This window comes from Xiphophorus maculatus, chromosome 4 (assembly GCF_002775205.1).
Source record: "Xiphophorus maculatus strain JP 163 A chromosome 4, X_maculatus-5.0-male, whole genome shotgun sequence".
Taxonomy (NCBI): Eukaryota; Metazoa; Chordata; class Actinopteri; order Cyprinodontiformes; family Poeciliidae; genus Xiphophorus; species Xiphophorus maculatus.
Window position 1 is genome coordinate 29,995,196 of NC_036446.1, and position 23,971 is coordinate 30,019,166.

At 38.3% G+C, this 23,971-nt stretch overlaps 1 protein-coding gene across 1 annotated transcript in view; it reads right to left on the minus strand.

Moving 5' to 3' along the window:
- itfg1 (integrin alpha FG-GAP repeat containing 1) overlaps positions 1-23,971 on the minus strand; it is a 169,716-nt gene that overhangs the window by 66,232 nt on the left and 79,513 nt on the right. The window contains exons 11-12 of the mRNA XM_005802501.3: positions 13,062-13,212; positions 11,551-11,659 (exon numbers count right to left, since the gene is read on the minus strand). Coding sequence (XP_005802558.1) covers positions 11,551-11,659; positions 13,062-13,212 — 260 coding nt within the window. The remainder of the gene's footprint in view (positions 1-11,550; positions 11,660-13,061; positions 13,213-23,971) is intronic.

The window sequence follows — 23,971 nt, forward strand, 5'->3', positions numbered from 1 at the left end:
TGCATATTTTAATGTATACCCAACATTGTATAAAAAAAGGCATTAGTGGTTAAATAAAAATCTGCAGAATATGCCAATTTCATTTACCCGATTAATCAATTAACCAACTTACAACACAATCCAGACCAAACTGTTATCAACTCCTCCCTAGCAAGTTGTCCACCATCCTCCTCAGCAGCTTATTCCAAAAATAAGTATAGTTTTCAAAGAGCAAGAGAAGCTGTTATTCACTAACCAAAACAGTCCAACAGAAATAAGAAAAATTAATTATATAGACCTGTCCAAGTTAATACATAGTTGTAGTTGTCTGAGCTGGTTAAAGTGCAACAAAAGACTTGGTGTCCTGCTGTTGCTGGTGCTCTACTCCCAGAGGAAGCTTCCCCCGGTTGCCTCTGGTCCTCTCATTACAGCTTGTTCCCCGAACAGCTGGCTGGGCCTTGCAGCATGTTTCGCTTTCAGATGAACACTGGAAATACAATGCTGACCGCCACCTCGATCAGGCGGTTTCACCTGGCAACGCAAGATGGCTCTGGGTTCAGCCCGGTGGGCCGCCAGGTGTCTGTTAACAACGGCAGCTGGGAGAGGCTCCGGACCCCGACAACCCAAACAGGCTCTCTTCATCCAAGAATTTATTATACCACAGCAAAATGTCATAATATGACCGGACAATAGACATTCTTGGCTTTTGAAACAAGCAATGAATTTGTCTTCGACAGTGTAGTACGGTATAGAAATCACAAACGAGCATAGTTTCTACTTAATTTTAAGTAATAAAGTAAGTTGTTTTTTTTTTTTTTTACAGAAGTGCGACTGTCTTTAGATTTTTGTTTGTGGTCAAATATCAGCTGTAAAATGCAGACAAGAGCAATCTGCATCATAAATCACATCGTGATTAGATGTAATTTGTAATTAAGTGCCGCGTTTGTTTTCATCATCTGAACTTCAATCCATAATGTGCTAATTAAGCTGCCATCCAGCTACCTCATTTCTCATTGAGTTTGGTCCACCCTAATGAAATTGAACTTGACAAACCTCGGAAGTAATTAACACAGACTTCCAGCGCTACATCACTGCTTGGTCTGTGATTTTCTCAATGCAGCCGCAATCACATTTACACTAATGTTACCGCAGCTGGACTGAGGTCTTGTGAGTTCTGCGTTAAGTTTATCAAAAATATAGCATTAAATGATCCTGTAGATGATGTATAGTCAGATCCTAACAAAAAATGAGTACTGAGAAGACACAAGCTAGCTAACTGGTATCCAAAACCTCAGCATTAGGTTTTGTGCTGCTTTTTTTCCATGCTCAATTTGTAGGAATAATTAAATATATACACTGAAAATGTGTGCTGCCAAGTCACTAAATCATATGGGAATATAATAAGTTACCAGTTGAAGACGGATATCAATTAATGTTCCTTGCATTCTGCTTGATAAAGGCGAAGTTGTACGGAGTGGATGTAGTCACTGAGTGAAGACGACTCAAAGAAAAGCATTCTCAGTATCAGTGAGGTGTTTTAAACAAAGTAAGATGACAAGGTATTTGAAAAAGAAAATTCAGAGGAAAGTGTAATGTTTGCAAAATACTGAGATATTTACATGGCTCATTTTAGCAGTGAGAGAAAGAAGGTGAAACTAAGCAGCAAATAACAGGAGGGTTGAACAGAGGACAGCAGAGGTGTTAGGTTTAATTCTTAAAATTTTCAACAACTATCAAATACCAACAGATATTTACAAACAGGTTGGGTTTGGGAATATGGGCAGCTTTTAAAAAAGTGTCTAAATACTTTGTCCAGTATATACACAAAGAAAGACTGCTGTGTTAGTAGTGTAAAACCTAACAGCACTAACTACTAATATAAAATTGTCAGTCAATACTGAACTAGTTTCATGTTTGTTTTAAAATAACAAAACTCAGTTTTACAAACTGGAGTGACTCTGATTCTAATATAAGGGGTGTCATGTAAAATTGACTATTTTCCAGGCGTGCTGTGGTGGCGTAGTGGTTAGCGCGACCCGTATTTGGAGGCCTTGAGTCCTCGACGCGGCCATCGCGGGTTCGACTCCTGGACCCGACGACATTTGCCGCATGTCTTCCCCCCTCTTTTTCCCCGTTTCCTGTCAGCCCACTATCATATAAGGGACACTAGAGCCCACAAAAGACCCCTGGAGGGGTAATAAAAAAAATTGACTATTTTCCATAATACAAAATAATATTTTGTAATCATCCTCAAAAACACACCTGGAGTGTTGCCTTGATTCTTTCATGTATGTTTGGGAAATCCTTTCACCTCCCATGGCAACCATTTGGGGTGACTAAATGCTTGCTCCCACAAAGCTCCGCCTTGAAGTGGCGGTCTCCAGCTCAGCTTGTGCCCTTCGGAGCACTTTCCCCACTCAGTTCCTTCAAACTAGTGGCAGCAGCAATTGACAAACAGGTAGTGGAGCTGCACATCTCAGTGCAACGCTCCTTAGAAAGGTTGCAAACGGCACAATGAGAAGCATTGTTGTAATGACATGATGAAGTTGGAGTGTTTGAAAGAGCAGGAGCTTCTTAAAGAAACATAGGCCCAATTTCAAGCTGTCAAATTGCAAAGTTTCTTTTAAGTCCTATTTGATATCTGCAGCATTCTTTTGACAAATGAAAGTAACAATTACTTGATTATGCTATAAAGTGGCTCTATGTGCCTGGAAAATACACAATACCGCCCCTTTTATTGACAAAAATAGATCACAAAGACTAGAAATACTACTTTGAATGTTGTTCTAATATCTTCTACTGCAGTTCTTAAAGACAAATTAGACTTGGCTCAAAACTGCATCGATATCTGGTTGTTTGTGCATCTCTAGTATTTGCTTATAGTTGTAATTTAGATGATGAATCTATCTTATCTCTGGACCCAATAATGCAGACAGCTGTAGATTTCTGAAAAGGCTGACACATTCATCAGCGGCAAACTTTTTTTTTTTATTGGCATAAAAAGAATTGCTTCTCAGGCTGTCTGCACAATGCCATCAACGTAACGCACAATTCATTGCCTTGACTTGCTCCATGTCTCATTGGCAGGCAGAAGCAGTAGAGCTTCAGCTGTCAACACAAACCGGTACAGGATGCTATTTTTTGATAAAAACGGGGAGCGGGCGTCTTTTTGTGCCGAAACTCATACAGCAAAAGGCATTCACTGCGGCGCGAACACACCGTCTGCAGTCAAATCTTCTTCCGGACAACAGAAACCGTGCTGATCGACTTGATGTAAATCTTCTCAATGTCTTTTGAGTGAAATGAAAAGAGGGACTAAAACGACAGCATGTACTGACAAGGCAGCAGGAAGAAATGGTGGGGTGGAAACAAGAGGGTTTGTCGACGAGAATCAAGAAAAAGAGTGGCGGCACTGACAGCAAAAAGGAGAGGTGAGACTAAGATGTAAAACAGAGGCTTGACGGGGTTAGATGGGAGGAAATGAAAGAAGCAAGCACAAGGGGAGGGGGAATGAGAGAAAGATAGGAGGACAGGAAATGTGCAGGGATGAGAGAAGAGGTCTGGATCTGATATGGTGGGAGGAATGATGAATAGGGATGTGAAGGAGTGAGCAGAGGAGGAGTATGTGGGCTGGAGAAAAGCTACCAGATGTTTCTCAATGCAGCTAATCTGCATCCTAATAAGTGAGCAGGAAACTAATCAACTCGTACAGTTCTGCCTGTCAGTCTTTCTCTTCATCTCCTTTCCCCACATAGAGGAGCGCACGCATACTCTCGACACACACTTCGGAGACACTTTTGCACACGCAACCCCCCCTCCGCTCGCCTTCCCCCGTCGTTTTATCCTTCTTTCTAATTCTGGAGTTTATGACTGCTTCCATCCCCTCCCTCCTTCAGCAGTAATCATCCATCCATCTGTCCACCACGCTACCACTTTGCTTCTCGCAGCTTAATGTGGAGCCACCGCGCTTTGTGTAAAACTTGACAGACACGCATGTCGTTGTTATAATCCAAGACTGGCCTAACTATTTATGGAAGTAGTTGTTTTTTATCCCCCCCTTGTGTGTGGGGGTCGTAAGAGTGAGTAAGTTTAAAGTGGTCGCATCAAAAGGATTCTGCCGTCCTGTGGATGGCGGGATGACATAAGAGGAGTAAATACAACAGCAAAAACATATACTAGAGTTAATTCACTCTTGTTTGCAACATTTATTTTAATCATTAGCCATTTATCTGTTTACTCATCAAATGAGCTCAAGATCATACAGGCGTTCATTCAACTCCTTTTCAATTCTTCTGAGATTTGGGGTCATAGTTCAGGTATTACTTAAGCTTTTGATTTGTAACCAGCTGCTCCCAGTAGTAAAAACAATACCTTATTGCAACGTTAATGCATCCTAACAATGGTCAGGCAAAATTCCTTCTAGCTGTACAACATCCAAAAATAAGTGAATAAGGGAATAAGTGTTCTAACTTGTAATGCCTCAAATGAAAAGTAATTAAGGACAAAAGTCTACAAAAAGAACAAATCAAGCTAAGATCAAAGAAGCTTTGAAGGAGATTCCAACTTTGGCATCGTTTGGCCAACCGGTTGCTGTATTCTTTTATTTCTAAGCACTTGATAATAACTTGATATCAAGTCTTAACGTCAGCATTTTAAGATAGAGATCTGTGCAAAGTACTGTTCAGCTCTGATTCATATCTTTATTTGCTCTCTAACAGTGGCACATGGGATGTCTCAAAGCACCAGATTTCCTCTGAACACTGCTAACTAATGACTGTGCTGCCTGACAAATGAACAACAACGTCCTGAAACATTCAGATGTCGCTCTAATGACTCACTGATCACTGACGGAGGCCACTAGAGGTGGGAAGTCTGGTGACGTGGTGTGAAAAACAACAACCTCTCTCCGTCTAACGTTGATAAAATCGCAGAGGTGATGTTGGACAAGAAGATAGCAACCTTAACCACCAAAGGGAAGACCAACCAACAGTTTGAAAAAGTCGGAAAAGAAGTTAAAGCTGAACAAAAACATCCCCAGTCTACAGCTGTGTTATGCGGAGCATCTTGATTAAATGGCATTGACTTGCTTCTTGTCATGCTATTAGCTAGCATTTGCAAAGCAGCTAACCCAGGAGTGCCATTCAGTTTCCTTGGCAGTGACTGGTTGTACTGCCAGGAGCAAAGCCAGGGAATATTAGCTTCTGTTGTAGTTTCGAGACACTTTCCACTGTGTGTGTTGATGCATGTTAAGGTATATTTGGTGTTTGACTTATTAAAATAAGCAGTTCCAAGCGTTTTCAGAGGTCGCCTCAAGTATTCACATGAATACTGGTGGTCCATTGTATAGACTTCATATTTCAAGAATGCTATTTAGATCAGTTTAATGTCAAACATGGATATGTCTTCATCATGACTTACATCCTCAATATTAAGACAGCACAGTATTGTTGCTCATCATAGTGAACAGCTGTCATCATTAGATTTTGTCCAGCTGAAGTAAGTCTAAGATATAGTTAGTAGAAATATATGTGAGGGTATGTAAATTAAGACTTAAATCTAGTTCTAGCCATGTTTTTGGGCCTTATTTTGAAGAAATAAAAGGAAGCAGTTCTTGAGTTGCCCTGCTGTGTTGTTTTGTGTTTCTGAAAACACAAAACTTAACATCTTAATATTTTTGGGGGGGATTAGAATCATCTTAAAATTAAATGAACATGCAAAACTCCAACATATGGACGAGTCAAATTAAACTTGGATTTTATTTGTGAACACAAGCAGGAGCTGTTGGAGTGATTTTTATTTTTTGGTTAAAATCTTATCTTATTCAGTGCTGTATGAGTTCATCTTGTAAGATACATGCACTTGTGTCCAACTTAAAATAACATGCAAATAACATTACTTTCAAAAACAGATCCAATAGACATCCAAGCTTTGAAATCTTTTAGTAGGCTGAGTCTATGCCCATAATTTTGCATATGGGTCTTAAATAATAAACGCTCAGACAGCAAAGCAGGTAAAGGTCCAGATGCAATGCACTCTTGTCAGGTGTTTGGACGGATAAGATGTCAGATTTGTGCAGGTCCAGGTCGTCTCCCAGCAAGGGTTCAGACCTCTGGCTGGCAGGCAGCGAAGGCTGCTGTCTGAGGTTTGCGGTAGAACTGATGGATTCATCCCAGAGAGTCCAAGCGGACCGCAGGATCTTTGCTTTCACTCGCAAACTGCACAGACACACGCGTTAGACTCAACCCGTCAATTCCCCAGTGGGTGATGCTCAATACGGTGGAGGGGAGGGCCGAGGGATGTCATCTGGAGGAAATAGGATTCCACCTTATAGAAGGCAGGGCTGGATCAGGCTGTCAACAGAGATGCAGCGCTGGCTGACACGATGTGCCAGGATTGAATATGAACTTCACTCTCACAGCCTCACTTCGAGGGTGAAAACGTTAGTACTCGTGCCAAGACATTTAAAGAAAAACAAAAAACAATTTCCTCTCTTGGGGTCGATGTGGGTGGATGCTATTAAGCTGTTTTTGACAGAGGGGAATAAGTTGTTGATGCGATACAATAGATGGCACATCATTTTTTTTTTTTAGTCTATTGCTGCTCAGCTAGCTACGACCAAACATGTATGAAATATTTACAAGCAGGGAAAATGTACCAACTGAAGTCAGATGCAGGGAAGAAGCTGCTGACAGAGTTCTCATCAACGTGTCGAGGAGGAAAAGGATTCTCGGTTGTGCGTGCATCTCTGTATATATTTTTTTGAAGTGCTGCAGTGAGACAAGACATGGATACCGAAAAGAACAGCACTGTTTAAAGAGACGGCACCAAAGGAATTTGTGTTGAGGCATTAGGGAAGAAGACGTGCCAAGGTCACACACACACGCAAAACAACAATCAAGCTGGAGCTGTCAAACAGACTAAAAATACATGTTTTTATTTATTTTTTTTTGTATTTACTACCATTTTCGCTTCAAAATAGTACCAAATCACCTGGGATTTTTTTTTAACCATCACAAAAATCTGGTCCCGTTTTAGATTCTAAATTCTTAATGCTAAGCCTACAATGCCTAGAGAGAATCTAGATCAGAATGTGCCTCTTATGATCCATATGCTGCTGCTTTTCTCCAGACCCCAGGGGGTTTCATTTACATAAGGGGGAAACACGCAGAGCTTCACGCCACATCCCTACTCGTCTCCCCAGCCTAATTACCCGCAATCCTTGAAAACAACTATCTCAAAATGCTATTACAGAGAAAAGTAAGCAATGTGGTTTACGAAGATCGAAGTGAATGACGCATTTTTCATGTGCATCACCAGCAGAAAACGCTTTATGTCATGAAAACTCATTCATGACTATCGAGTAATGGGGCTGGTTTCACATTCTCACGCTCTGATGGGGTAGCAAAATAAAAGAAATAGTCAAAGTTGGAAAAATTGTATGGGAATTAACAGAAGTTTATTGGAATCAAAAGTAACTGTTGCTTCCATAAATGGCTGCCATAATTTCTTGGTTCTGAATGTGATTGCCACGATCAGGCTGGTCATTGATCACAAAAAATACATAACTAACATGAATGTATGCTTCTTAAAAGAACCAGCTTGTATCAGAACCAGGTTCATTTCAAACTCCTCGTTATAAACCTGCGCTTTACCTTCTAGACTCTCAGTCTGCAAACTGAATTAAAATAGTTTATTTCTAAAAAGATTGAAAGTTTTATGCAAAAAACCCCCCCACAGACTATGAAAATCTATGCCGCCTCATTCCAAGTAGGTTTTTCCAACACATGATTGCCTGGAACCACACCCGTAATAGGCCACAAGCAGAGTTATCAACAAGCCCTATAACAAATTATAACATGCTATCATTAGCTTGGCATTTCAGGAAAATGCTCACTATGACATTATCAGCAACAGGGCAAGTAATGAGTTCATTTAAAGCTGCAGCTATATGCAAGAGTCAGATATGTTTGTGAGTTGAACTTTGATGACATCAGTCCTGCAGAAATCTGCTACTCAGTTAAGAAAGCAGCTAAAAATGGATGGAAAACATGTAACCAAAATTCGATATAGTTTTAGCATTTGTTTTTTAAAGCCAAACCTGCCTCTTGCATACAACTACATTCTTCTATAAACTCACATCTTGCGCATGCTGATGATGATGTCATGGTGAGCAGTTTGGTAAAAGGCTAAGCTAATTATATCATGCTTGCTCTCTGTTGTGATATGACTTGTTGATAACTGCTCTGTGATGACAACTGTATGAAGATCCGTCCAAAACGTTATATTGTACGGCTTTTGTAAACTTGAGATTTTTACGACTTCTACCTTGCACCGATTTCATTACATATCGGACTAGGACTCTGTATTTGTTAAGGCACAATGCTGAAAGATCTCACCAAGAATTGGTATTGGGCATTAAAAACCTGGGATTATAACATCCTTAGATGCAATAACTGCGAGAGGATTGGCATTCAGCAACGATGAGTCACTGCACAGGAGGGAGCTCAAAGACCCCTTAGAATGGGTGCAGAGCAAACAAGCTCTGCATTAGTATGGGGAAGGTAAGGAGGAAGCTAGTGGACTCCGCACTCACCTTCTTTTCCCTTTTGCCACAGGTAAAACATCTCTGCTGCTGGGGCTGGTCATACCTGACCGAAAAACAATTCATCGCAGCCTCTGTGCTATTAAGGACATCTAAAACAGCAGGTGTGGTAGCAGTGTGTCCTTTAGCACGAAGGACCCCACCCGTCACCTCTGCTTGTATACAGAAAGCTCAAAAGTCTTAAAGTGAGAACAAAGCAACTCAAATGAAGGTTGTTCCTTCTAAACTCGATGCCCTGCTCAATGATCCTTAACTGCTATATTGTTAGAGTGGTGCAGCTACTGTCACTAATCTTTTTCTGCTTTTCTTTATTTGTATTTATGTTTCAGAAATTGCTTTGTGTTGTTTTTAGATCCAGCCGCTTCGATAATAATCTGCAGGGTCTCAATCTTTTTAATTCTTTTGCTCACACAGAAAGCCTAATAAAATGAACCTTAAATCTTGAAAATAGCTAATGGAAACACCTCTATTATTGATCGACATTAATGTCAGTAATCCACTAACCTCCCACACAACAGCTTATCCCCCCTCACCCTGTGTTTTCAGTCTAGCTGGAGGCCTAATTACTGATCTCAGTCACCTGCTTGACGCTTGTCACTTTTAGAACCGTCACGATTTCTACGGTCAGCGTACAAATGGTCTGCTTCTCCCTTTCGAAAAGAAAACCGTCTGCAACTGAGCTCAAAGATGATGAACGAGATTGTGACGTGAATAGAACGAGTCTGTGTTTGGACTCAAACGCTGCTGAAAAGATAATTAGAAAAGAAGCCATACTGACAAACTGAGAGAAAGGGTTCTGTAATCAGACATCTGGTGCAAAAACAAGGTTTCTAACGTGACAAAACACAGCATACTACGTAGATGATGTGGACTGTTTGTAGTTTCAATTTAATGGACCAAGTAATGGTTCCAACACTGGATTATTTTAGAGGAGAGAGAGGAAATATGCAGTTACTGTCCATTGCTCATGGCTTTTATTTAGTATGTTCCCCTTATAGCTAATGCAACTTATCCAACTGCAGAACAGTGCATAAGTATTCACATCCCTTGTAATTTTTCACATTGTGTCATGACACACTGACAAACATCAAAGTATCCATCTGGTAACACTTTATTTGACAGGGTGTGCATTAGACTGACGTGACACTGTCATAAACATGACATAAAACCTGTCATGATGATGGAGTCTTCGTGAATGTTTACCACTGTTGTCATCAGGCATCATTTGATAAATAATGACCCTATTAATGCAAAGTTGCATTAAAACTTGTATTAAAAGTCCATTAAAATGGTCAACTTTGCATTAAAAGTGTCATTATTTACCGAATGACACTTCATGACAACAATTATAAACATTCATGAAAACTCCTTCCTCTTCATGACAGGTTTTATGTCATGTTTATGACATGTCAGTCTAATGCTCACCCCATCAAATAAAGTGTTGCCATTTATCTTAAGATAAATATAAACATAAAGGGGATGCAGCAGACAGGTGGAAGAAGGTGCTCTGGTAGGAAGGGGATAAAGTTTAAACTTCTTAGCCTACATGCAAAATGCTAGTATCCCCATCTTCACAGTGCAGGATAGTGGTGACAGATTCGTGCTGTGGGAACAGGATAACTGGCCAGAGTTGATGGAGCTAAACATAGAGCAATCCTGAAAGAAAAGCTTGTAGAATCTGGAAAAGACCTAAGACGAGGGCCGAGGTTTACCTTCCAGTGGGACAACAAGCCTAAAAGCCAAAGTCCAAGTGTCAGAAAGGCCCAGTTAAAGTCCTCGACTAAATTCCACTGAAGATATGTGGTAATATTTGATGCAATATGATTGAGTTATGGCTATCTTAAGCAAAACTTTAAGTTTCTAAATTTGCAAATCTGGTAGAAAGATTTCTTTCACTGACAGCTGTACTTACTGTGAAGTACTGGCTCAGAGGATGTTGGTTACAAATACTAGTACATTTTTTCGATAAAAAAAGTGTAGTTTTATTCATTACAAAACTATGTAACAATGTTGGTCTGTCACAAAATACTCACAGAAAATTGAGTGTTTATTGTGACTAGGCCTGTCACAATAAATATCGATTAATTGCATAATAAATTAAAACCAGCTCAATAATTTCCATTTGGATGATTTATCATTTTTTCTCAAAACATGTCTTCAGTCTGGTTCTTTGGTCTCACCTGTCCTTTTCTTAAAGGACCATTTTGTTTACAGAGACTTCATAATTCATTATATTTGTTGTTTCTGTTGTCTTGTTTATTTATTTTGGATATTTAAAATGTCTATTAGTTCCAGTGTTAAACTTTAAATTCTAATGAACCTTTATTGATCTATGAGAATGTCTTTTTGCATTATTATGTCTTTGTCATTATACCACCTAAATATGGTCTCAAAACAACAATGTTATCGTTTATCGCAATAACTTCTGGGACAATTTATCGTCCAGCAAAATTTTCGTGACATGAGAAAATGTAAGAAAAACTCTGTATGTAAAGTTTTGCAAGGCATTTTAATTTCAACTAGACTATACTAAAAACAATGTTGCACAGAATTTTTAAGCATTATTGAAGCCGATAGTGCAGAGCCAAGGAAAGTGGGCAGACTATACATGTTGGCTTTTGGGACATAGAAGTTTTGTGCTTAAAATATCCATTTTAACTTAATGGATTTGGAATTGATCACAGAGCACAAACGAGCTCCAGACTGCAGCACCAACGGAGGAACTGCAGACGAAAAAATCTGAATTATATGACAGATAATAGTTACGGCCATCTGCTCTCTAGATTGGGGAATAGACTTGCTTGTGTTTAATTGGTCTAGGTGGGGCTGTTATAGCAAATAAAAGAAAAAACTAGTGTGTAATGTGCTGAAGACACTTTTAGAAAAAAAAAGCCTTTTTTCCTTTGTTCAAATTGCTTCTTTTACACAAAAGAAGAGAAAGGAGAAAATCTGGCCAGTAAGTCACTTACCCATCACTTTAACAAAATAGGCATCAGCTTCAAAATTGTTCTTCAATGCGTGGATCATTAAGTCGCTTTTGCCCTCTGCCTCGCTCAGGATGAGCATGTCTAATATTCCCTGTAAATGTAGATAGAGATAAGAAACAAAACAAAAAGAGAAGTTTAGCCGCTGTAATTATCAGGACAGGGACATACTATGGATGCCCGTATGGATCAGAATATATATGAGGATCAATGAGGATCAATCAGTAAATAAAAAGGGCTGTAAAAGAACTGAAGTGTTGATAATACGGGTGCAAGTTATCAATTAATGAGTTCAGCAAAAGCTGATTGATTTTACTGACTGACAAACGATTAACTGATAAGCGGCCATTTTCTTGAAACCCTTTAAAAGTTTTCTTTCTCTTTATATTCCTAAGAAAGGAAGCACATTATTATATTGTAACTATTTTTGTGTGTCAGCTGTATTAAAGAATCTCTGAATAAACACAAACTGGTAGTTTTCTCATATTTAACTTTGACATATTTGTAAAATATAACAAAACAGGAAGGAATGCCCCGCCATCTTTATTCCTGTATCGACTCGATACAGGAATAAATCTGCGTAAGGATGACCAGCGGCGCCCTCTTCTGGATGGCAGCCACACAACAACACTCAAAGAAGGTCTTTGAAAACGTTACTAGTAAATCAATTGGAACTCATTTTAATCTAATAAATCATTAATTGACAATTAATCATAAGTAGACCAATTGTTTGCATCCCTGGTTGAGGAGCTTGTAATTTGATTAGTGACAATAATCTAAGGAAACAATCTGCTAAAACCAAATATGGAACAAAAAGGAAGAAATATATACTGTATATACTGTATATATATATATATATATATATATATATATATATATATATATATATATATATATATATATATATATATATATATATATATATATATACTGCTCAAAAAAATAAAGGGAACACTCAAATAACACATCCTAGATCTGAATGAAAGAAATATTCTCATTGAATACTTTGTTCTGTACAAAGTTCCATTTGCACAACAGCAGGTGAAATTGATTGTCAATCAGTGTTGCTTCCTAAGTGGACAGTTTGATTTCACAGAAGTTTGATTTACTTGGAGTTACATTGTGTTGTTTAAGTGTTCCCTTTATTTTTTTGAGCAGTGTATATATATATATATATATATATATATATATATATATATATATATATATATATATATATATATATATATATATATATATATATATGTATATATATATAAACACTTTGTTTTTTGTGGTAGACAGAAACCTAATAATACACTTTTATTAACTCAAGATTCAAAATATTCTTGTTTACTCTATCGGATTTATTTAGCAATGTTGAAATTCTCACAAAGTCTGATAAGTTTATTAGGTATTTCAACCGGGTAAAGATAGCAGATATTCATTACTGGTGAACTGGGAACAGAGTATCGCAAGGAAAAAGCAGCGTATAATAATAAAGATACTTTACTCACGTCCTCATAGATGTCAAAGAAAGTAGCCATGACGGCCTTCTGGATCGCTCCCAGGTCCGTTTGGTCCCAGTGGATGCGGAACATTCGTCCCACGCTGCTGCAGTTGGGGGCGTTACAGGGAGCGTTCTCCAACAGGAAGGCCCGCTGCTCACTGGGAAGAACAGAAATAAATACTCTTTATTATTTACATCTAACACGGTGATGGTGAGGTTACCACTGATTGTGCCAAGCAATTCAAGACATCCATAAATTTGTGTTGACTTTTCAGTTGAACAACAATTCTTGATTTTAGGTTTTAACATCAAGAATATCATCAAATGAATGAATATATTTTTGTCAACAGAGCATTCAGTTGGTAAGGTAATTTTATTCATATAGCACATTTTCAGGAACAAGGCAATTCAAAGTGCTTTACATGAATTAGAAAGAAATGCAACAAAACAACAAACCAAAGGAAAGAGCAAACGAAGAGAAAAAGAAAACACATAGAGTATAATTCTGTCTAAGAATTAGTAGTCTCTGATTTATAAGCGAGTAGGGGTTCCTCTAGACTCTTGTTCTGATAATGTTAAACTAAGGTAATGAGCAATTTTTCTAAACTAATAAGTATTGAAAACAATGTCACAAAAGTATGTATGTTTTCAACCAGAAGATACACACACAAAAAAAATGTACTTTGTAAAAATAGAGTAATCCTTACACTGTTAGTGTCATTCCTTGTAGGAATCTTATACACATACTGCATAAAAACACCTAAAGTCACCATGTTTTTAATTACCCATATATTTTAGAACATTGCTTAATTCTTTAGCATTTTTGGCTAAAGTTATTAAGAGTCACAGTGAACGATGTGAAGGACCATACACAGGGTTACAGGCTCCTGGATTAGACCCGAAAACATTGATGACTTGAGGTTGAACATGAGGGCTTTTTTAGGCTGTAGAAATGAGAAAATGTGAACAAAACCTTCAGCTGCTCTTGTACACAAATAAAGACACAAAGCGTGTGTCTGAGTTCAGGTAAAACTAAGGTGCACACAAAAATAGAACTTGTGTTCCCTCATCCCCCTTCAATGTAGCTCCTCTGATCAAATTTAAAACAGGCTCTTATTATTTTATTGCTTTGCATCTGTTGTTGTAAACACATGTGGCCTTGTTCCGTAAATGCAGGCAGACTGTGATTGATTTCCTGGAACTAAATGAAATCCCTACAGCTCTAACCTTTTTTCTTCCTTTCACCACATCTACCTTTTCAGACTGTTTCAACACCATCTTGTTTCCCTCTGGGGAACCGAACTGACCTCTTTCTACTTCTGTTTGGGGAAGCTGCTTCACACACATTCTTAGACTCTACAAACAAAGAGGTAGAAATAGTACATTTTACACTCCCTTCTGGGGATGATGCAACTAATGTATGAGGTGCTACTACAGTATAATACATCATATTAGACAAAATGATTTCTATATTACAATATGATAATCTGACAATCTGAATGCTTAATTTCTTTTGTAGTCAGCGTTCTTTATAAATAAAAATATTGATACTATTCAAAAAACAGAATTGTTCATTTTAAGTGGAGATAATGTTGACTCATTTAACAGATAATATGAAAGTTTCATATCATGAAAATGATTTCTTGTCATTTTTACCTAAATGTATTTGAAGCACTGTGTATGACATAAAATAAGCTAGGGAAACAAAATACACAAAAGCAAGAGAGACCAAATACTTAGAATGCACTCTATGTGGGAAAAATTATGAAGACAGAAGTTTTAACAGAAATCAATGATCACTTATTGGCTGATTCTGTTGTAACTTCCTACAGCAAGTTCAACAAGCTGATCTGTTACTTTTTGAGAAATCCGCTGTAGGTAGAGGTTTGACATGATTATGTAATACAAGAGCTCACGATATTAAAATAACACCGTATCACTTTTGCCTTTTATAAAACTAGTAAGAACTGACTATCGCCAGTATTGTTTTGGAATAAAAACAAGAAAATGTAGTAAAAGAACGCCGCAACCCATCTTTTAACCAACTCCCCAGGATGTGGGGAGTTGGTTAAACCCCGTTTTATCCTCTTTACATTGGCTTCCTGACCATTTTAGAATTGATTTGACCTTTTTTATTTTCTTAATGGCCTTGCCCCATCTTATTTATCTGAATCTTTAAGTCTTCCTCTATGAAGGAGATCCCTGATGTCATCAAATCAACTTTTATTAGATGTCCCACAGACTAAGCTAAAGCACTGAGGTGACCGGGCTTTTCCAGTGGCAACACCTCAACACTGGAACAACCTCCTATAGATCTTTGCTCCACCCAGACATTTTTAAGTCTAAGCTCAAGACTTATTTCTTTAGACAGAATTTTAATACCATTTAGATTAGTGCAATTTTCCCTTATTTTTATTGTTGATTTTCTTTTTCTTATGATTTGTTAGTTGTTGTTAAGTGCTCAATCAATCAATCAACTTGTTAATTGTCTGTATGTTTTTTCGCCATCTGAGACCAAAACCTGCTCTTGAGAGCTCCATGGTAACATCTCGTCTAACAGAGATTGAATAATTTTGACAGCGAGTAAGGGCCGTAATGACTTTGGCCATGATTGTACACAAAGAGTCTGAGGTGTGCTAAAAGGTCATTCTGTGTCACCCATGAACACAACAACACAGGCAATACAGGCACACGCAAGGATCCACTGATGCAGCAACAATATTGCTCTCTGTTGTTGCTGGGGACTGATTGCGGTTCAGTTGACTTAACCGGTACATATTCAGCACCTCAAGCCTCTGAAAGGTGGTCCACCATGTGAAAATGTGTTGGTGTCAATGTTAAGAAAGAAACGTGCAGATACAGAAAACCCCCCTGGCTGAACCTTACAAGGCATTTGGTTGTCCACTAATGTCTGTTTGCTCTTTCTGAGAGCCGGGTACTTCAAAGGAGTCCTTTCCCAGCGCTGCAGGGGTTGCGTTGGTGAGATGAACTCAAGGTCATTATGCGACACACACACTCACAAACGCATCCTTCTGCCAAGACACAGAAACAGCATTGCTTGCTGTATCTTGCTTGTGTGGCCAGCAGCAGACTGCAACCTTAGCTTTTTTTTGTTGCCGTTTACTTTTATACGCATAAAATCACAGTCTGTCTGCAGTTTTTACGGTTACACTCCTACTGTGTCCTACAAACTTGGATAAGGATGATAAAATGGAGAAATAAAACTCGTTTTCTTTGGCATCTTTGTTCACTGTCTAAAAGGACTACACTGTAAATGTGATTAAAACTACTTGGCAGCCTTGTTAGTACTTTGAAAAAGCTGTGGGCATAAAAGGTAGAAAAATAATTTATCCTGTTTGTCCTCCAGGTGTTAAACAGCAATAATTGTTAGAATCATTTTATCGCCTGGTGCGAACTAAGCCAATCTGGCTGATTTAAAATCTGCTACATTAAACATTTTTATTAGTATATTTATATTCTGATAACCTTCCCATATGACGTTCAGCATATTTCTGTTTGAGGTGTACAATATGTCATTTCCAGGTCTGTGTTCAGCTAAGATTGCTGAAACAATTTGTACATATATTGACGTATTTGGTGCAATAACTACAGAGATGCTTATTTATATCATTATGAAATACCTGACCAAACTTCTAAGGTTCATTTAAGGATGTAGAAATCAAGCTCTATAAAGTGAAGACGTATGGAATCACAAAGGACATGTAGGGTATGCTTCTAATCCTAGGATTTCGCATGTTGCCATGATGTTTCTGATTCAGCTCCAAAGCTGATCATCCCAAAATATCTTTCTGTCACAAGGTGGGAGAGAAGATGATTCTGGATGCAAAAATTTAAAACGGTGTATATATACATTTACAGGAGCATTATAATGCTAGCTGTGGAAATGTGAGTTAAATGTTGAAATACCACATCGTGTAATAAAAATCAAGCATCAGCAAGTACTGTTTCTTACAAAAGTGAAGGAATAATCTCTAACCCATGCCTTGTGCTCTTTCAGCATGCCATCAGCAGTGTGGATGTCTAGGGTTGTGTGTCTGGGGGCTTTGATTATAACATGACTTCTGTGTCAGGACTTGTGGTTTTTTTATTTCGAGTATGTAAGGAATCTTCCATGGTTTCTTTCTGTACCCACCTCCACTCTAATTGGACTCTGGAGGAGTAGTCGGCTGGTAAGAGGACATCCAGCTAATCATGCCCATGACCCTTTTCTTTCTCTACCTCAAGCGTTCAAGGAGGCCACTACCTGCCTGTCTTTGCACTTTCCAGCTTTCACTAATCAGTAAACTTGATCATGGTGAATGTCTGGACAAATCTGACTACCTCGCTTTTGATGCCACCCCCTAGCCCATCATCTAATTTCTTCTGTTTTTTTTTTTGTTTTTTTTTGTCCTTCACCAGCTCCACTTCAACACAGTCGAGCTCAAGGGAAAATACATTAGTTTCCATTTTTACTTTTATGCTCTACTTCAGTCACATGACCAAGGACTCAACTGAATGCCTTCTGGCTTTGAATAAGTTTTATGAATGGTCAAAATGTATTTGAAAATTTTCTTTTCAATATACTTATCTGTTTCTTTAACAGAATGTCATTCAGTTCTTTGGAAAAGAGTCCTTTACCTCTCTTTTCAGACTCCCTGGGTGAAAACCTAACGTCTAACTCTTGATGGTAAATTCCGACTGCTTCGAAACAGAGTTGGGTATTAATATAGTAATACTATAAATGCTATATAAAAATAGGAGTTGTTCTGAATGCGGTCATTAAAAACTCAGATGATAGCTGACCTTCACATGATTTAAAACAGTGTTACATTTATTGATGAAGTGCATGCTTTCTGTATCTGCTGCTGTCATTCCTGCTGTGTAGTGGTATACGTTTCACTATAGACACCTGCTCAATAGCAGAGGAAATGCAATGAGTGCAAGGCAAATGCGACCATACAACGGCAGTCAGAGAGAAATAAAAAAGACCAAAAAAAGAAACAGAAGCAGGGCTGACTAGATATTGAAGAGTTGTGACAACATGTACATTCACCCATTCACACTGCCATAGACGCACATACCCAAATTGGTAGACAACTTTGGCTTGAAAGCCTTGCTCAAGACTACACTGACTTGTGGCAAGAGGGAGTTGGAATCAGACCCACCGCTTTCAGATTTCAAAATGACTACTCACTGAAACAGACACACGCAGTCAGACAATAATCCATTGAGGACACAAACATTTTCCTAACCAGCCCTTTTTGCCCTCAAAGGCCCAGATGAGCTACAGTCACCAAGTATTAATTTCTCTATGTAAATCAGCCAACGCTGTAGCTCTACCATCACCGACCTATTACTTGATAAGAAGAGGGAGGATGAAGGGGTCGTGGCTCAAAGCTGGCCGAAGGAAAGACGAGGGCATGTCCACTCAGATGGACAGTGATACATTTTTGGGTCCCCGGGGTGTTGTGGTTTCTCATTCTCGGACCCTGCGGTGAGGAACAGAAGTGGTGACTCATGTTGTCACAATCAAAGTCAAACACTGTTCTCTGGCAGCGTCACCGCTCTGTATGGTCCGCCTGCTCTCACAGACTCCTTTAGTCACGTCATCTCTCCGTGGCTTCATGCTCCCTTCATCACGGTGCTATGGAGTCTCTGCATTCGATGGTTTTGTATTCTTTTGACAACATTCACCTAACAAACAAAACGATTAACAGAAAATGAAGACGTGTAAAGCAAATCAATATATGACTCCATTCTTGCTGTATCCCTTTTCCTAATAAAGAGCTATAAGACACATGAAATGTGAAGTGCAATCCACATCATTAGTCGGGTTATGGTGATTTTCCAATCAACCAACGCAGGGAGTCTCTACAACTGCTAAAATGGTGGCAGGCAGAGAGAAAAAGTGCTTTAATTTGGGTATGAAACGAAGCATTCAAGTTAAGAACTCCATCTGTGCTGTGCATACAGTAACATCTATGTCTTAAACACTGACTTTGCTGACTTCTATCCAGTTTCTGATGCAGCAACAGACAGCAAGTTAACCTCACAATGAACTCAACGGGGGCCTTGGAAAAATAAAAAAGCAAAGAACAACAGATGTGGTATCTGTTTTGTCAGCTTATGATGGATAATCCTGCTTTATGATGGATGGACCTACTTTCTAAGAGTCAACAAAGGATGTACACTTAAGTGGCTTGACCACAGGTCTCTTCAAAACGTAAGCGAGATGAGTGATCTTTTCAGAATGCCTCTTTAGAAAATGTAAATTGCAAACGTCCTCTCTCTTTGTTTTGTTCCTAGAAAGCTGCTTAGTTTCAATTGTTTCAAGTGATCTGAGGTCAAACCAGACTGAACATTTTTGAAAAGTGGCTGCAGAAAACAAACAAGGCAAATGTCTCATGCTACTCAACCTTACACTGTGGTATTAGCTCCAACCCCAGAAGACAAACAGAGCCACCCTGCTTCCAACATACAGAGAAGGATGGATTTTAAATGGCATTGCCTAGCAACAGCCTCCTAAGCTTTTGGCAGCTGCTATGTTGGACTGAATACTGATAGATGGAAAACGTGCACAGATACACGGGTCTATATACACTTACAGAAAAACTAAAGCTCATTTAATGGAAACCAGGCATAGGTCAGGATGAGCTTCTCATGGTTTAAAACAAAACTGTTTGACATGATCTCACTGGTTTTATTCAAATAATACATAACTACTCAATTATTATTGATGTGAAAATAATATAACATTGCCTTCAACAGTTAAAATTGATCTTATAAATGACCACTGTTAGATTTGAACATAAGATCTTAATAGATCTAAAAAATTAGAAAAATATTTGGATAATATTCAGTACCGCAATGACTGATGCAATTATCTACAGTTTTCCTTACTAGTCTCTATTTTCAGTCATCATAATGTCTTCACTACTCTTCCTGAGATTCAGAGTCTTGCTTAACAAATCTAGATCAAAGATGAATATAAACAACAGTTAGTGACCAAATATTTTACTGTCAAGCACAAATATAATGCATTGTAACTGAAATGTTAGTAGCTGCATTTCCGTTGACCATTTAATAGGGCAGTTTGATATTTTCAAAGTAAATCTGATTAATGGAAACATACCAATTTCAAAAAACTCTTTTTTTTTTGAGAAAAAGTTTTGAGAAAAGGATGAGATGTTTTTGTTGGCTGTATTGAAATTGGTTTATTTTGCAAATCTGCAAGGGAAACACATTTTCCACATCCCACGAGTCACATGATCCACAACAGGACATGGCCTCTGGCCCAAACCACGATGATGAATGCGACAGGAAGTGGTTGGAGAATCATGTCATTGTGTCTTTAAATGACTTAATGTGTGAACAAACATATTCACCAGTGATTTTATTTGGATTAATTTAATGCAAACACCTCAATTGCAAAACTGTGTTTTTTCAACATTAGCGGAATATTGACAAAGTTTTGCGACATTTTAAATGCAAATGTAGATATAGTCAGTGTGAATCATATACAGAGCAGTCACTGTAACTGGGAGTTTAACAGGCTGATTTTGGGTAGTCTGTCAGCTATCTGCTCAGGCTCAACCTGCAGTCAGCTGACTAACTAACTGTAGTCTTTAAAACAAGGTGATGGATAGTGCTTTTTTATCTAGATCATTACCGTCTGTGTTTTTGCAACCAAAAATGTTTTTTTAAGTAGTCAAATTTGTCTTGTGAGAGACAGCAACGTCTTCTTTCTTCCAGCTAAACAGCTAAGAGCAACAGGTGGGGGAGGAGCAACACTGTGTTAATTACAAAAGTAGAAAATTCTGTTCATTGTGACACTTTCTATAGTTTCTCATTAAAAGCACTTTTATTTTAAATCCTTGGAAAGGTTTGAGTGAGAAATTTATTAATTTAGTTTTGTTACTGTTTTGAAACCTCTAGTGCCTTTATTCAACTAACAGGCCGAACTGGAATTGGCTGCTGTAAAGCACTTATTCATTAAAAGTAAAAAGACAAGACATGTTGAGAAAAATGAACATTCACAAGGTAAGTGAAAGCAGAGGTGTGCTCAGCTGGTCCTCAAGGGTCAGAGTCCTCCAGGTATTAGACATGTCCCTGGTCCAACACAGCAGCTTTAAATGGTTGAATTAGCTCTTCAACAGGCTTTAACAGATGTTAGCCATCATTAGATCCAGCTGTGCTGAACCAGGGAAACAAAATACAACATGCAGGATGACGACCCTAAAGGACTGACTGGGCACCACCGATTTAAAACATTTCATGGAAGAGAAATTTTATTTTAAGGAGAAAATTAAGCAATTAAAGTCGCTATTTATCATTATTATTATTATTATTATTATTATTATTATTATTATTATTATTATTATTATTATTATTATTATTATTTTGCTTAAGTTTAAAAATCATCCATCTGTTATCAAATAGAAATGCTTACACTGAAAAGTTGTTACATCCAAAACATTAATTTACATCTCTGATATCACATTACATGTTTTCTACCATTCTCAGTTCTAAATTACACTAAAAGCATAGTATTGCACACATTCACTCTAATTAGCCTACGGTAGTTTTATTAAAGTAAGTCAGTGGATAATTTATAACTGAGAAAGTAAAAGAGCCTTTAAATGATACTATTTGTATTGTATTGTTGTCTAGCTATCTATGCTAGCTGAGAATGCTATGCTGTCTGTCCATGCATCCATCCAAGGAAAGGGTTGCAGGGCTGCAACATCTTTTCCACAGGAGCCGGCTGTGAATGCTCAGCTACTTAGCTTGGCCACTGATGATGGCAGATAACCATTTTACCTGCAAGGGTAAGTTGTTTCTCTGTGCAGCGCATACACAAGTGTGATTTACAATGCTAATACACTCTTCCAGAATTTGATTAGTTGGTTTTTACTGAGCATTGTATTTGTCCAGAAGGCAGATAAAGGCAATTTTATTTATAGATTCTAAAGTTACATTGTCACAATATATTGATAGTTTCAGGAAATATGTAAAAAAACAACAACAAACAAACATTTTTAATAAAAGTTACTTATTCCAGCTTTAAGCATTGAGGTTATTGGTGATGTCTTTCAACCTTGACATTGTATATTTTATTACTTTATGTCACGCATCCCAAACAAAACTGGTTTTGTTTTGTTATTTTGTGTAGCATGTTTACTGCTAAGGCACAGACAGAACAGATTAGATGTATCCTTTAACTGAGGAAGGGAGGCTTGTCAGGCGGAGTTAACATTATTCTGTTACTGTCAGACACCGAGTCTGACCTACAGCCTGAATAGTTCTACACATAAATGTGTCTAAATGTGGGCTGTGCAGATGTGCCACATTTCTCCAAGGCTTTCCCCGTCTCTGCACTGATTCGTGAACCTCGGCAAAGACAGCTACGATAATTGAAGGTGGATCGTACAGGACAATAGCAGTTCTGGTCTCTGGGATTTGGCGTCGCCAGTAATCAGCTGCACGGAGCGTACAGTGCATGTGACACGCTGTCATGTAGCATCGGGAGGTACAACAGAAATCACTTAAGTTCAGCTGTCTCCATCTGTGACCTCATTTTGTACTCCAGAAATAGCTTCATCACACCTCACACTGCTACATGCATACTGGGCTACATGGGATGCTAACACTCCTACCAGAACGCACGTTCGTTTGTAGAGCAGCCTGTCGGAGGGCAAGGTGCGACATTTAAACCCTTCCTTTTATGACGAAGGGGTGGGGGGGCTTCTTTTAAAGCCGGACTGGACCATTTCCACATCAAACACTCCGGGGCCACAGGATGCGCTTTCTTCCTGAGGGCAACGGATCAATAGCATATTTGTGTGCATGCCTGTGACCTCCAGTGAATTTAAAGGATACTTTAATGCCCTCAAAAAAAAAAAAAGCCAAGCTTACTTTGTGGTACAGAATTGTTGTTGGTACAAAAATCAAGTAAAATCTTTCAATGTTGATGCAGAAAAAAAGCATAATTTCACTTGTAAACTGTAGAAGTCCAAAAACAGGAAGTGTTGGAATTAAACTTTCATTGTTTGCAGCATGAAAGTGTCACCGCTTCCATTTCAGTGGCAACTTCACAGTATCTTAATGTTCAAAACCTACAATGGTATTTATTTTTTGCCTCTGGGACAAATCTGCAAGATACTATCAGCTTGTTGTCTGATATAAAAAACAAAAACACTTTTTGTTGTATTTACAAAACATTCATTTTGTTGCCTGTGAGCTACGAGCAGACTGATTGCACACAGGGATGGAGAATTAGGTTAAGGATGGAAACAATGGGCTGGAAAAGTGAATCAATTTATAACTGCCATCCAAGCAGCGGCAGGGACTCCCAACAGGGCGGATGCGAACTGTAAACCAAGTATAAAGCAGCCCACATAGCTCCCGTCTGACTCCACTACTTAGCCTAGTTCATTTACATCATCAGAAAGCTCCTCAATAACAAAATTAATAAGAATAAAATAAAAAAAACTGTTCCTCGAGGTTTGTTTTTTTGAAACACGTGACATGTTTTTGTCCTATTTCCTGACTTGTATTGGACCATTTCCAATACAAGTCGCATCACTTTCATGTGGAAATCCTTATATATATGTGTGGTAAAATTAAAACCTATAGATTTGAAAAAGCAACCAATTTAAAAGTTTCACTTTTCAGTAGCTATGTGCCCACTGTTCTTCCTATTCTGAAGACCAATAAGCTGATTTTAATAAAATACTGTAACCTGAAACTCTCCAGGAAAGAAGAAATATTGATGGTCTAACGTCTGAGAGTAGAGGCTACTTCTAAAATGTTCATGTGGAGAGACAATGAAATGTTTACATGGAATAGCATGGTAAAGTTGGAGTTTACCAAGAAAAACAAATGTTATTGGTATATGAACATCAAACAATCCCATCA